Source organism: Pelophylax lessonae (assembly GCF_965119305.1).
Source record: "Pelophylax lessonae genome assembly, chromosome: 3".
Lineage (NCBI taxonomy): Eukaryota > Metazoa > Chordata > Amphibia > Anura > Ranidae > Pelophylax > Pelophylax lessonae.
Window position 1 is genome coordinate 188,444,787 of NC_138770.1, and position 13,928 is coordinate 188,458,714.

Here is a 13,928-nt window from a genome sequence, read left to right on the forward strand (position 1 = left end):
GAGCTTGCTGGGCTGGAGTTGTAGCAGGCCGGATGAGCAGGGTGCAGGGTCAAACAAGCCGGGTAGGTAATGGTCGGGCAGGAAGGACATAGACGATAGGCAGCAGAGTAATCGGGTCACAAGCCGGGTCGGTACCAGGAGAGCAGCAATGCAGGATCAACAGGCAGAAGCGAAATCCAGAAGACAAGCCAGGGTCAGGGTAGGAAGCAGACAAGCACAGGTTAGAGACAACAAGCCGGATCAGGATCAGAGGTCACAGGAAGTCAGGAACAATACACAGGAAGCTGCAGACCAAACAGCAATGAATCCATGCAGAGAGTCAGTTTAAATAGCCAGCTTGGCGCCATCTAATGGCGGAAAGGTATAACTACCTTATGGACTTCTCTGACATTGCCCCCTCCCAATGGGCAACCTCCGGGTGCCCAACTGGCTCTTCTTCTGGGGATGGCTGTGAAAGAAGGCACGAATCAAATCTGTGGCGTGCACATTATGTGCAGGTTCCCAGGAATTTTCCTCTGGACCATACCCCTTCCATTTGATCAGATACTGTATCTGACCCCTTCTCTTCCTACAGTCTAGGATAGCCTCGATCTCAAATTCCTCATCCCCGTTAACAATTACAGGTGCAGGGGGTCCTGATCTGCGATCAGGAAAGGGATCTGGCACTGCAGGTTTTAACGATACATGGAACACTGGGTATATTCTAAAGGACTCTGGTAAGGTTAGCTCATAGGAAACATCATTAATTTTTCTCCTTACCGGAAATGGTCCTACGAACTTCGGTGCCAGCTTCTTCGAGGGACATGCCAACTTCAGGTTTGTTGTAGCGAGCCATACTTGGTCTCCTGGCCATAGGAGTAGCTCTCCCCTTCTTTTCTTATCAAACACCCTCTTGTTGTCCTCTTGTGCCTTTGCGATGGTTTCCTGTAACAACAAGTTATTAACGGAGAAAAAATCCAGCGTACTCTGGACAGCTGGAACAGAGGATTCTGGAACAAGATCAGTAAAGAAGGTAGGGTGAAATCCATAATTAGCGAAAAATGGGGACTGCTTGGTGGCGGAATGACTGGCATTGTTATAGGCAAATTCTGCTAGCGGCAACAGCGATACCCAGTCGTCTTGGACAAAGGAGGTAAAGCATCTGATGTACTGCTCCAGAGTTTGGTTAGTCCGCTCTGTTTGTCCATTGGTCTGTGGGTGATAAGCTGAAGATAGGGAAAGTTCAATTTTTAAAGTTCCGCACAAAGCTTTCCAGAATCTGGATGTAAACTGGACACCCCGGTCTGATACAATGTTTGTAGGGACTCCATGGAGCCTGACAATTTCTTTGATAAAAACCCGAGCAGTCTCAGCAGCAGATGGAGTACTCTTCAGGGGTAAGAAATGAGCCATCTTTGACAGGCGATCCACTACCACAAAGATAGCGGTACAGCCTTCAGACGGTGGAAGTTCGACTATAAAATCCATGGAAATCATCTTCCAGGGCCTGTCAGGTACGGGCAAGGGTCTGAGTAACCCCCAGGCCTTATTACGAGTAGTCTTACTCCGGATGCAAGTTGTACATGCATTTACATAGGCCTTGCAATCTTTCTCTAATCCCGGCCACCAGAATGTGCGTTGCACCAACTCAGAAGTCTTGTGAATCCCGAAATGGCCCGCCAAAGGATGATCATGACAAATTCCTAGGACAACTACCCGAATTCTTTCTGGTACAAAAATCTGTTCCCCTTTCCATAACAGTCCATTCCTTGGCTGTAACGTGACCCCTGGAGGGCTGTGCGTTCCTGCAGAAGCCTGCTGTAGTTGTGACAGAAGGTCAGATTGCAACAAAAGAAAGTTCCCGGCTGGTAAAATAGTGTCTGGAACTGGTAAGTCTCTAGGGTCCTCAAACATGCGGGACAAGGCGTCGGGCTTGGTGTTCTTTGACCCTGGTCTATAAGTAATGTGGAATATAAATCTTGAAAAAAAAAGTGCCCAGCGGGCTTGGCGTGGCTTGAGGCGTTTTGCTGATCGCAGATACTTTAAGTTCTTATGGTCTGTGTAGATCAGTATCGGGTGGGTGGCTCCTTCCATGACTTAGGACAGGAGCAGTGGTAAAACGTTTCTTTAATGTCTCAAAGGCGGCCTGTGCCTCAGTAGTCCAGCAAAAACGAATACCCTGCTTGGTGAGACATGTGATAGGAGAGATGATGGCTGAAAAGTTCCTGATGAATTTGCGGTAGAAATTGGCGAATCCTACAAATCGTTGGATCCCTTTCTTGTCCGCGGGAGCTGGCCAGTCAAGGATCGCTGAAACTTTCTGTGGGTCCATCTTGATTCCGTCAGTGGAAAGAATTAAGCCCAAAAACTGGATGCTTCGTTGCTCAAAGTCGCATTTTTCGGCTTTGGCATAGAGTCCATGCTGGCGCAGCCGACATAGCACATCTTTAACATGTCTACGGTGCACCTCTAGGGAAACAGAAAATATCAGGATGTCATCCAGGTAGACAACGACAAAGATATCAAGGAAGTCTCTAAAAATGTCATTGATGAAGTGCTGGAAAGTAGCTGGTGCGTTGCATAAACCGAAGGGCATAACTAAGTATTCAAAGTGCCCGAATCGAGTTCGGAATGCAGTCTTCCATTCATCCCCTTTCCGGATACGAACCAAGTTGTAGGCCCCCCTCAAGTCCAATTTTGTAAAGACCATGGCAGATTTTAGCCTTTGAAACAGTTCAGGAACCAAGGGAAGAGGATAGCGATTTTTCACTGTAATCTTGTTTAAGTCGCGGTAATCTATACATGGTCTCAAGGAATGATCTTTTTTCTCTACAAAGAATATACCTGCACCGGCCGGTGAGGTAGAAGGCCGGATAAACCCCTTCTGCAGGTTTTCATCAATGTAGTCCTTTAAGGCCCCTAGTTCCCGTTCGGACAAGGGGAAGATGCGACCAAAAGGGAATTCGGCTCCAGGAAGCAACTCGATGGGGCAATCATAGGGTCTGTGTGGAGGAAGAGCATCTGCTCCCCGTTTGCTGAAAACATCTAAGTATTCATGGTAGGGCTTTGGAACCACTTGGCACAACTCTGCGTCTGAGTCAACGCACAACAAGGTAGTTGATGATGGAATTGACGCTGTTATGCAATGTTCTTGGCAATATGGTGACAAAAACTGGACATTTCCAGAGTTCCAATCAATCTGAGGGTTGTGCGCCTGTAGCCAGGGTAGGCCCAAGATGACAGGAAATAACGGTGAAGAAATTGCGTCAAGACGCAGTAGTTCCTGATGGTTATTGGAAGTGATGGTCAGGATTGGTGGGGTCTCTTTGGTTACAAGTCCTGATTTAATGCAAGACCCATCAGCCAGGAACACGGTGAGGCCTTGTCCTCTGGTTTGCAGTGGAATGCGTTGTTGAGCTGCAAAGGACAGGTCTATGAAACAGCTACAAGCTCCTGAATCAATAATAGCGGTCACGGACACAGTCCTTCCAGGAAGCCGGAAAGAGATGGGCAGAGCTATGTGAGCTGAGCTGGCAGGTAACGGTGACTGGTTAACTGAAGAAACGGAGAGACACTTACGCCACTTAGCTGGGCAGGTGCGCACATAGTGACCGGCTTCTCCGCAGTACAAGCAAAGGTTATTTACACGTCGGCGTTGACGTTCTTCTGGAGTCAATGAAGGGCGGATCAGACCTGATTGCATGGGTTCAGGTGATTCTGGAGCAGGTGGAGCAGAATTTCCGAAGACCGGGTTGGAAGGGACAGAATTCCTATGTAACATCCATTCCGGGCGGAACTGTTGTGTAGATCTTTCAGATCTGCGTTCACGTAAGCGGCGATCAATCTGAATTGAAAGAGTAATTAACCCTTCCAGGGAACTTGGCACTCCAACCCGGGCAAGCTCATCCTTAAGACTTTCTGAGAGACCCAAACGAAACTTGTGACGCAGGGCTGCATCGTTCCAAGCGGTATCTGCGCTCCAGCGTCGAAAGTCAGTGATGTAGTCTTCAACTGCTCTGCGGCCTTGCTGGAGAGCATGTAGAGCTGCCTCAGCGGTGGTGGTCCGCTGTGGGTCGTCATATAGCCGTGACATGGCATCAAAGAATAATTGCATGGTATTGAGTTGTGCGTTATTCTCTTCTAACAACTGGTGGGCCCAGGACTGTGGATTATCTTGAAGCAGAGAGATGATGAATCCTACCTTAGTGGATTCCAGGGAAAATGTCAGTGGCTGCAGAGCAAAGTAAAGTTGACATGCGTTTCGGAACGCTCTAAACTTACTCCGGTCACCGGAAAACCTCTCAGGGGTTGGTACTTGAGGTTCAGGGGATAACATCATTACTGTAGGATTGGTTACAGTCCCAGCTTGAATACCAGATGCGGCAGAGGTGGGAAATGAGGCAGGGATAGTTGTTGGTGTAGTCCAGGACAGAACACGTTCCTCCAGATGAACATATCCTTCCTGTAGCGTCTTAACTGCTTGAGAAAGCGCAGCGAGGTGCTGACAGATTTCATCCACTGGAGAGGGTCCTCTTGCAGGCTCAGTCATGGCTGTTTGGTACTGTCACGTACCTGGTAGGTGAGCCTGACGTGCAGAGGAGGGCCTCTCGTACAACTCCGGCTCGTGGGCCTCTGATAGTGAGACAGCGGCCACAGAAGCACGGTGACGTAGGAGTGCCTGTAATCAGTCCAGTAGTGGCCGCAGTGAGCGGGCTGGTATGAGACTGTTGGAAATGAGCTTGCTGGGCTGGAGTTGTAGCAGGCCGGATGAGCAGGGTGCAGGGTCAAACAAGCCGGGTAGGTAATGGTCGGGCAGGAAGGACATAGACGATAGGCAGCAGAGTAATCGGGTCACAAGCCGGGTCGGTACCAGGAGAGCAGCAATGCAGGATCAACAGGCAGAAGCGAAATCCAGAAGACAAGCCAGGGTCAGGGTAGGAAGCAGACAAGCACAGGTTAGAGACAACAAGCCGGATCAGGATCAGAGGTCACAGGAAGTCAGGAACAATACACAGGAAGCTGCAGACCAAACAGCAATGAATCCATGCAGAGAGTCAGTTTAAATAGCCAGCTTGGCGCCATCTAATGGCGGAAAGGTATAACTACCTTATGGACTTCTCTGACAGCACTGGACTGCATGTGACGTGAACTGGCCCTAAGAGAAGGATCCCTTAAGTGAAAACCACACATTTAAATGATGAGCTAAAGTTGCAGTCAAATCTCATCCTTTCCTATAAAATTTAAACTTGTAGCTCACCCTTCTTCCACTCAGGCCTCTTTATTGGCCCTTTAAATGTGATGGGCATTTTTATTCACCAACAGGGTCACTCAAAAAGTCGATATACATAATTAATCTTCAACATATACAACTTCTATCCAAGCATTGCACAACAGATGGGAAACCAATTGTCAAAGCCAGAAGACCTATTGTTTTGCAATCATGAACTCATACACTACTTTACTTTTAGTTTGTGGTTGCATTACACCCCCCCCCCCTTCCAAAAAACAAAAGACAAGCAAATTTAATACTGCCTTTTAATATGGAGAAATGTAAATCAGCCACTGGAGGGAGCCCTGTCAATGCAATCCTTTTACCCTCTGTGAGAAGTAACCGTACATACACACGGGCACAAGGAGGCCTTACAATGTAAACTTCGGGTGTATTTCCATGTCTGGGAGATACAGCTAGTATATCGTCATTACTATGGGTGTCTGTAGGCTGCAGCTGTGTCTCTAGGCATGAATGTACAACCGCAGTTTAAGTTAAACGGCCTTGTGTGCCTGTGTTCACTGTGTAGCACTGCAAAAAGAGTATGAGTTTGTCAAGAGTACTTGATGTACTGTATGTACATATATAATTAACTATTCATAAAAACAAGGTTGTCTAAATCCATTAGCGCACAGTGATAAGATTATGTATGTCAAGCTGATTACATGTATACCTAAAAAGATTTGACAATATTGTACATGCCCGGTAGGCTAAACATAAGTCAGCCACAGGGAGGACTTAAATACCCACCTAACTTTTTATTTGACTTTTGGTTAATCCCAAATATTTTTTGAGGGAAGTATGTATCGTGCAAAGAATTAAGAAATCTATTTCATATGCAGTGATCATGAGAGAGAGAGATGTTGTACATTTTATTAGCAGAAACCTAGAGACAAGTCTGGAAATCAAGAACATAGCTCAGACTCCCTGTGCGCAACACACTCATTTGTTTTTAATGAATGCCTTCCCTCCATCTAGCCAACCCCCCCCCCCCCCCCCCCATTTCTACCTTCAGGGTGCTTTCAAATGTTTGAAATCACTTAAAACAAGATTCATGGAAATGAGTTTGTGATTGCTCTGTTGGCCTGTAAGAGATATGGTGTTGGTTATCTAGAGCTCTGGGTTTGGTTTATTCCATAACTATGCCACAGAGCTGTCAGGACTCTGGGGAAGAGGTATTGCTTGTAGGAATGCATGGATCAGGTCCCAGATGTGCAGTTAATGGATGGAGGCAGCCGTCTGGAACTAGGAACCTGCAGTGCTTTACCAGGGTGTCAGTAATATTAACCCCCAGATGTCTTATTCAAAACCCTACACTTCTTTGCAAATAGTAAGGTATGCAAATGGTTAGAAATGGGTCACTTGAGCTTAAAACCCAACTTTAGGAAAATGAAGAATTCCACTCTTTCAGTGGGGACCCACCACGTTGCATAGGTTATATGCTTGCTGTTTGTTGGGTGTACTGTACAGGCTGTGGTTATTTTAGCCTATTCCCCACTCTAGCAATCTCCTCCTCTCCCCCAAATCTCCTGTCTGTGGGAAAGAGCCTTGATGTCATCACATACAATACAGGGACATTAAACCCATATTGAATATGGAGGTGGTTGGAGTGCGACTGCTGTCAGTCGCGGCTTACAGAGGCTGCTGGGGCGCACTGTTTGCAGCACTGGAAGGACTCTGCTGGCGCACAGAATAAAATAATTACACCTTATTCTGTCACCCCTAGACTGAATGAGCATTTAACCCTTAGTGTGTATTGGGAGGGGTGTGGATCTGTAGTTACAGAATGCACTTTTTTTTTATTTTTTTTAACATCAGCATTTTTAAGGCAATACAAACTTTTTTTTTTTTTTTGGCAATCCAATATAAGCTTACTTAAAAAATCTCCTTTCATATTGTGATTGCTGCCTGTCTGCTGGCAGCTTTTACCAAAACTTCCTGAAATTCCTGCATATCCCATAGTGTCTTGCTGTCTGAAAGCAGTGCCTTCTGAGAGCATGAACACGTGTCACAGGATTCAAGTAAGTAAATGTGTGAGGATCTTCACAAAGTAAGTTTACAAACTTCAAGGTCATTCAGAGTAATAGGATTAGGCTATAAATTGAAATACAATATGGAAATTAATGTAATTTTAAAGTTTTGACCATAGATACGGTTTAAAACCCCTGTCTCTGGCCTGAATATCAAACCTTCACATTCTGCCGAGAATGCTTTCTTGTGCTGCTTTCACAGCAACTTTTATTAGTTGTAGCTCGATTTTGGTAGGCTTTTCACATTGCTTCTAGATTCAGTGTAGCCTCCTTGCACAAATTTCTGTTCTAGGCAATCTCTGAGAAATACACAGCTAAACCCACGCTTAAACAGCCCATAGGGGTTTGATTTTCCTTCAACCAGCGGATTGAACAAAAAATAAGATTCCATTTCCATGCAGACATTCGGGTGGATGAGGGAATCCTCCTTGCTAAGCCTTTTGTGTCCTAACAGCAGGGAGACATTCCGCTGTCAGAATACACTGATCAGCATTGCAGGCTGTAGCTGGCGGTGCTGACCAAGCAGAAGTTTTCGAACAGGGCACCTTTACAGAAGATGATTGGTAGATGGACTTCTGTAAAACCACCCTGCCCATACATGGATCAAAATTTGGCCAGCCCCTTTTGAACAGGCCAAACTTCGAACCATGAATGGCTGGCTTTACATTTAAGAAAGCGGAATACAGGTAACCTCAGATTTAATAAGCAGGGCTACCAGCCGCACAAAATCAGTATAGTTTGACAACTAGCTAGCCCAAGGAGTCAGTTTAATAGGGACAATTTCGTGTTTTAGTACAGTTAAACTGTAAATGAGCTAATAGTTTAGATATGTTTTTAAATTTGGAACAATGCAGCTTCAACCCATTTATTTATTTATTAAAGGTACTTTGCATATTGCGCTGTCAAATGATGATGTATTGTACATTCACATCAGTCCCTGCCCGCAAGGAGCATACAATCTATGGACTATAACTTACATTCAAACATACACATACGAGGGTCAATTTAGTGCTGTGGTTTGGATTCAAACCAATGACCCTAGTGCTGCTAGACGGAAGTGCTAACCACTTAGCCACTGCTCCCATATTTAAAGCTGACGTTTTATCTGCTGTTCCTGGTTTGTGATGCTGAACCTCCATGATTGAAAGAACTGAAATCCATTGCATGAAAGGGGTGGGCCAGGAACAAAAAGGCTGCAGTGGGTCTTCAGAATCATAATGGTATGGTTAAATGTTTTTCAGGTCTCCAAGAATTTGATGCTCTTCAAGATAATGAGGTCAGAGATTTCCGTAGTAAGATGAGGAAGATAAGCGAGGAAAAGATGCAGTCCATGCTTAATCTCAGCTGGCTGGAATGGCTTAAATGCACCTTTCCTCCTGAACTGGAGCCATCCATCCAGGACAATATTCAGGACCGACTGTTTGGGGGAAATCTTGTGGTGGCTATCCACTTTGAAAATTGTCAGGTACAGTAAGGTCTCTCAACCTACCAACCAGCCTCTTTCTAGATGTACTTTTTTGATAGGTTTACCATTTGGATGTTGCACTCAATTAACAAGAGACGGGGGTGGCTGGGTACACCTCTGATGATGCTTCTTATAGGCTTCAGTGAGGCTAGAAGGACAAAGTATACTTATGATATGCTGTATATGGATATAAATTATGCTCTGCTCCTTCTAGCTAAAGCCTGGAACACCCTTTTCAATTTTTTCTGTTCAACTCAGTGGGTTAAATGTAAAAAAAAAACTGTCAACACCAGTTGAAACCGCTGTATTAACGATCTGACGTTAGTACAGCAATCTCCCGCCCCCCCCCCTGCTGAGCTGCTGTTCTGAAAGGGGGATGGCCCCCATGCCAGAACACTCTGGTCAGCACTTTCTGCCATTGGCTGAGAGCGCTGATTGAGAGGCGGAAGCACACATATCTGACTTGTTTTGGGCTGGCTGGCATACACACAGGCCGAATGTCAGTTTTTTTTTTTTGTTTTGTTTTTTGAACCAGCAGGTGTAGTCCGGCATTTAGGCCTGCGTGTACAGGGCTTAAGAATAATCTAAAGATGCATTTTTTTCTACTGATAGATTTATCCAATTAAATTATTTGATGCCTAACTGCAGCCAAAAACTTTTACTTTGTTTTGGATCGGTCAGGGAAGGTTTTTATTTTAGCGTCTTTGTGACCCAGTTAGGGGAGAACTCCCCTTGTTTCCTATAAGAATCTGAAATACTAGGAAATTTCTCTAATGGTGCTTCAGACAAAAACAAATTTTCTCTTTTGTTCACTGATGGACACAGCTCCATATCTTCTAGAGCCTTGGGCTTATGCTGCTCTCTCTTCAGGAGTAGGACTAGGCAGAAACAATTTTGGCTACGCCCCTTAGGCATTCCCAGGGGGTATACCATCACTTCCTGCTATAGGACTTCAGTTTTTTTTCTGCCTAGCGGGATCCTCTGTCCGACGCCGCAGACACCCTGGTGGCCCCTTGGGGTCAGTATCGCCTAATTTACGCTTTTTCCTCCAATTCAACTTCTTTGGAGATTGAGTTGCAGAATCGAGGTAGAAGGGATTCCAGTCATTCTGGTGGCACCAGACTGGCCTTAGCGATCTTGGAACACAGGCCTGGTAAGGCTGGTAGCAGACGTCCCTTGGAAACTTCCTCTCAGGGAAGATCTTCTGTCTCGGGGACCAATCTTCCATCCTGCTTTACAGTCGCTCGCTTTAACGGCTTGGCTTTTGAAAGCCAGGTGCTAAAGGACAGAAGGCTGTTGGAGTCGGGGATTCCTACCTTGTTAAAAGCTAGGAAATCTACTTCCAGGAAAATTTATCATACAGTTTGGAAGGCGTACATTACTTGGTGTTAGTCCCGGGGGGTTTCTCCCCATTCCTTTACTGTATCTCTCCTGTTGGATTTTCTACAACTAGGTGTAGACCAACGTTTGGCTCTGGGCACCATCAAGGGGCAGAATTCCACCTTGGCCATATTTTACCAAAGGCTGTTGGCTGCTAAGTCCTTGGTTCACAATTTTTTGCAGGGAGTTCGCCACCTGGCTCCTCCAGTGCGATCCCTGGTACCTCCGTGGCACCTCCGTGGCATCTCAATTTGGAGCTTCAAAATCCTCCTTTTGAAAACATTTGTAAACTCCCTCTGCTCACTCTGTTGCAGAAGGTGGCCTTTTTAGTTGCTATTACTTCTGCACGTAGAGTGTCGGAGTTGGCTGCGTTGTCCTGTCGAGCGCCTTACCTGGTGGTTCACAGGGACAAAGTGGTGTTGCGACCCTGTCAGGCGTTCCTTCCTAAGATGGTCTCGGGGTTTTATTTGAATGAAGATATTGGGTTACCGTCATGTTCTAAGCTGAAACATCCAGAAGTAATTGCTTTACATTGGATGTGCTCCAGGCGATTCAGGTGTCCTTGGCGGTGACTGAGTCTATTCCGAAATACAATTCTTTGTTTGTTCTTACAGGTGGACCTCATAAGGGGCAGGCCGCATAAGGGGCAGGCCGCATCTGCTGCGATTATTTCCAGATGGATCAGACGGTGGTGCAGGACTATTCTATTAAGTGTCCGGTTCCTCCTTTCCTTGTCAAGGCGCGTTCTACAAGGGCGCTTAGGGCCTCCTGGGCCTTCCGTCATCAGGCGTCGTGGTGCAGGTGTACAAGGTGGCTACGTGGTCGTCTGTACACACATTCACAATGTTTTATAAGGTGGATGTACTTGCATATTCGGATGCTGCTTTTGTCCGCAAAGTTTTGCAGGCTGTGGTTGCAGAGGCTCCTGCCTCTGGAGGGTTTATTTTTTCCTGGTGGTGAGCTCCGGTTGTTCCTGGTTGAGCTCCTGTTTTACCTGGTTGGCTATGTTTAGCCTTGTTGGGAATTATATGTATTGCTGTGTTTTTCACACCCCTCATGTTGATGCTGCTTTGGGACATCGCAAGGGTCTAGAAGACATGGAGCAGTGTCCATCAGTGAATGAAAGAGAGAACTGGATTTTTGTCTTACCGTGAAATTCTTTTCTCTGAGGTTCACTGACGGACACCGCACCCACCTCTCTGTTGGGTTGAGTTATGTATTCTTCTGACACTGCTTGTTACAAACTGAAGTCCTATAGCAAGTGATGGTATACCTCCTGGGACTGCTTTAGGAGCGTAGCCAAAATTGTTTCCGCCTAGTCCTACTCCTGAAGAGAGAGCAGCATAAGCCCAAGGGTCTAGAAGACATGGAGCCGTGTCCATCAGTGAACCTCAGAGAAAAGGATTTTACTGTAAGACAAAAATTCAGTTTTTAGTAGCATGAAGAAGGGTTTGAACAACTGACAATGCTTTTATTGGCTTCTTTGCACCCCCCCCCCCATCATTCCAATTTGATGACAGCCGCCCTCCAATTTCTTGTACGGGCATTATAGGGACAGGAACAAGAAAAATGGCTAGGGTTAAAGTAATTGTAAAGTTAATTTAAAAAAAAAAAAAGTAACAAACATGTCATACTTGAAATAACCGCGCTATGGATAAATACAACGTGCATTAACCTAAATGCTGCTGTTCAAAAAATAGGTAAAACCCAAATTTCTCAATATAAAGTGCTAAAATACAGCGCAGAAAGGTTTGTGATATAACAAATATTAATAAATATTAATAAATCACACCAAATAATTGTAAATAATCATAAAGTGCAAGCAGATATGATACCCCTTATTAGGGTGTCATAAAGTGTTGAATGATTCAACGTGATAATACAATAAATATATATGGTGATAGTCCAATGAGTATAAAATATATAAATATGGTGACAATCCAATAAATGCATAAATGGTGATGTCAGCAAGTGTCCAAAGAAGTCCAAAAGGTGCTTAAGTGCCAAGAGAGAAGTGCAAAATCATGCCATCAATCCAGTGTTGTGGAATGTGCCAATCCTCCCCCTTTGGATGTTCAACTTACCGGATTTAGATGAACCCTAAGCTATATAGCTGAGAGGGTCAGAAAGGCTTGTGTCCCAGTAAGGAACCTGGTTGGAAATCCTTGGAGGTCTGATATCTGTAGCTCTCAATACCAGGAAGCGATATCAGACCTGCCATTTACTTATTACCAGCCTGATTTTACTCTACAAAATGTAGTGTTACTCTATATGTATTGCAAATAAAAGTTTTATCACGGAGTTACACTATTGTGAGCTTCTTCCCTCTATATATGTATACCGTGCCATTGAGAGCTACAGATATCAGACCTCCAAGGATTTCCAACCAGGTTCCTTACTGGGACACAAGCCTTTCTGACCCTCCAGCTATTTAGCTTAGGGGTCATCTAAGTCCGGTAAGTTGAACATCCAAAGGGGGAGGATTGGCACATTCCACAGTACTGGATTGATGGCATGATTTTGCACTTCTCTTTTGGCACTTAAGCACCTTTTGGACTTCTTTGGACACTTGCTTACATCACCATTTATGCATTTATTGGACTGTCACCATATTTATATATTTTATACTCATTGGACTATCACCATATATATTTATTTTATTATCACGTTGAATCATTCAACACTTTATGACACCCTAATAAGGGGTATCATATCTGCTTAGCAATTTTTGCACATGGTTTGCACGTTGCACTTTATGATTATTTACAATTATTTGTTGTGATTTCTTAATATTTAGTAATATTTATTGTTATATCACAAACCTTTCTGCGCTGTGATTTAGCACTTTAACATGTCATACTTACCTACTTTCTTGCAATGGACTTGCACAGAGCAGCCCCAATCCTCTTCTGGGGTCCCCAGCCAGCGCTCTGGGCTGCTCTTCTTCACGCGTCACCATAGGAAGCCACATTCTATGGTGGCACATATTGCAGCGTGATCCTGAACAGGGCTACATGTGTCTGTTGCCAGTGTGGCTCACCCCCCACTCACTCAACACTGGGTTTGATTGACAGCAGCAGGAGCCAATGGCTCCCAGTGCGGTCACTGAGTACAATGAGGAGAAAAAGCAACGTGACTGCTCTCAGGCACAGTGCTGAATCGAGATCCGGGTCAGATAAGTATTTGGAGAGGAGGAAGTTGACAATGGAAGTTTTTTTTTTTTTACCTTGCCGAGAATATATTGAAGTAAAAAAAATTTCAGGCTTTACAACGATTTCAAGACTTTGAAGTGGTTGTAAAGCATTCCCTGCATTAAGGTAAAAAATGTTCCAAGTATTTGTATCTCACCCCCTTATACACTTACCTGAATTCCGTCTCCATCCAACTCTGTGCCCGTCTGCAGCGGTGCTGGTCTCTTCATCTCCTCACATTGGCTCATCCTGCTGTCAATCAAATCCTGGGGGAGCAGGGGGTGGGCCTGAGCTATGCTGTGTGAATCTATAGATGCACACAGCCTTGCTTGGGAGAAAGCTCGCAGGTGTGCCACCATAGCAAGTGGTTTGCTGTTAGGGCACATAGGAGGAGCCAAGAGCGCCAGTGGTGTACTCCAGAAGAGGTTCGGGCTGCTCTGTGCAATACCATTGCACAGAGCAGATAAGGATAACATTTGTTGTTTTAGAAAAAAAAAAACTTTACAACACGTTTAATCTCTATTAGACAGCCAAACCTCATTTTCTCTGTCACTCATTGACAGACGCAGTCCTCTTTGATTAATATCAGTAGGGTTATACTGCCCCCTACAGGA

General features: G+C 45.1%; 1 protein-coding gene across 3 annotated transcripts in view; it reads left to right on the forward strand.

The window, feature by feature from the left end:
• PIK3CB (phosphatidylinositol-4,5-bisphosphate 3-kinase catalytic subunit beta) overlaps positions 1–13,928 on the forward strand; it is a 278,272-nt gene that overhangs the window by 143,085 nt on the left and 121,259 nt on the right. For all 3 annotated transcript variants that reach the window (XM_082249418.1, XM_082249419.1, XM_082249417.1), the window contains exon 4: positions 8,520–8,743. In XM_082249418.1, the coding sequence (XP_082105544.1) occupies positions 8,520–8,743 (224 nt within the window). The remainder of the gene's footprint in view (positions 1–8,519; positions 8,744–13,928) is intronic.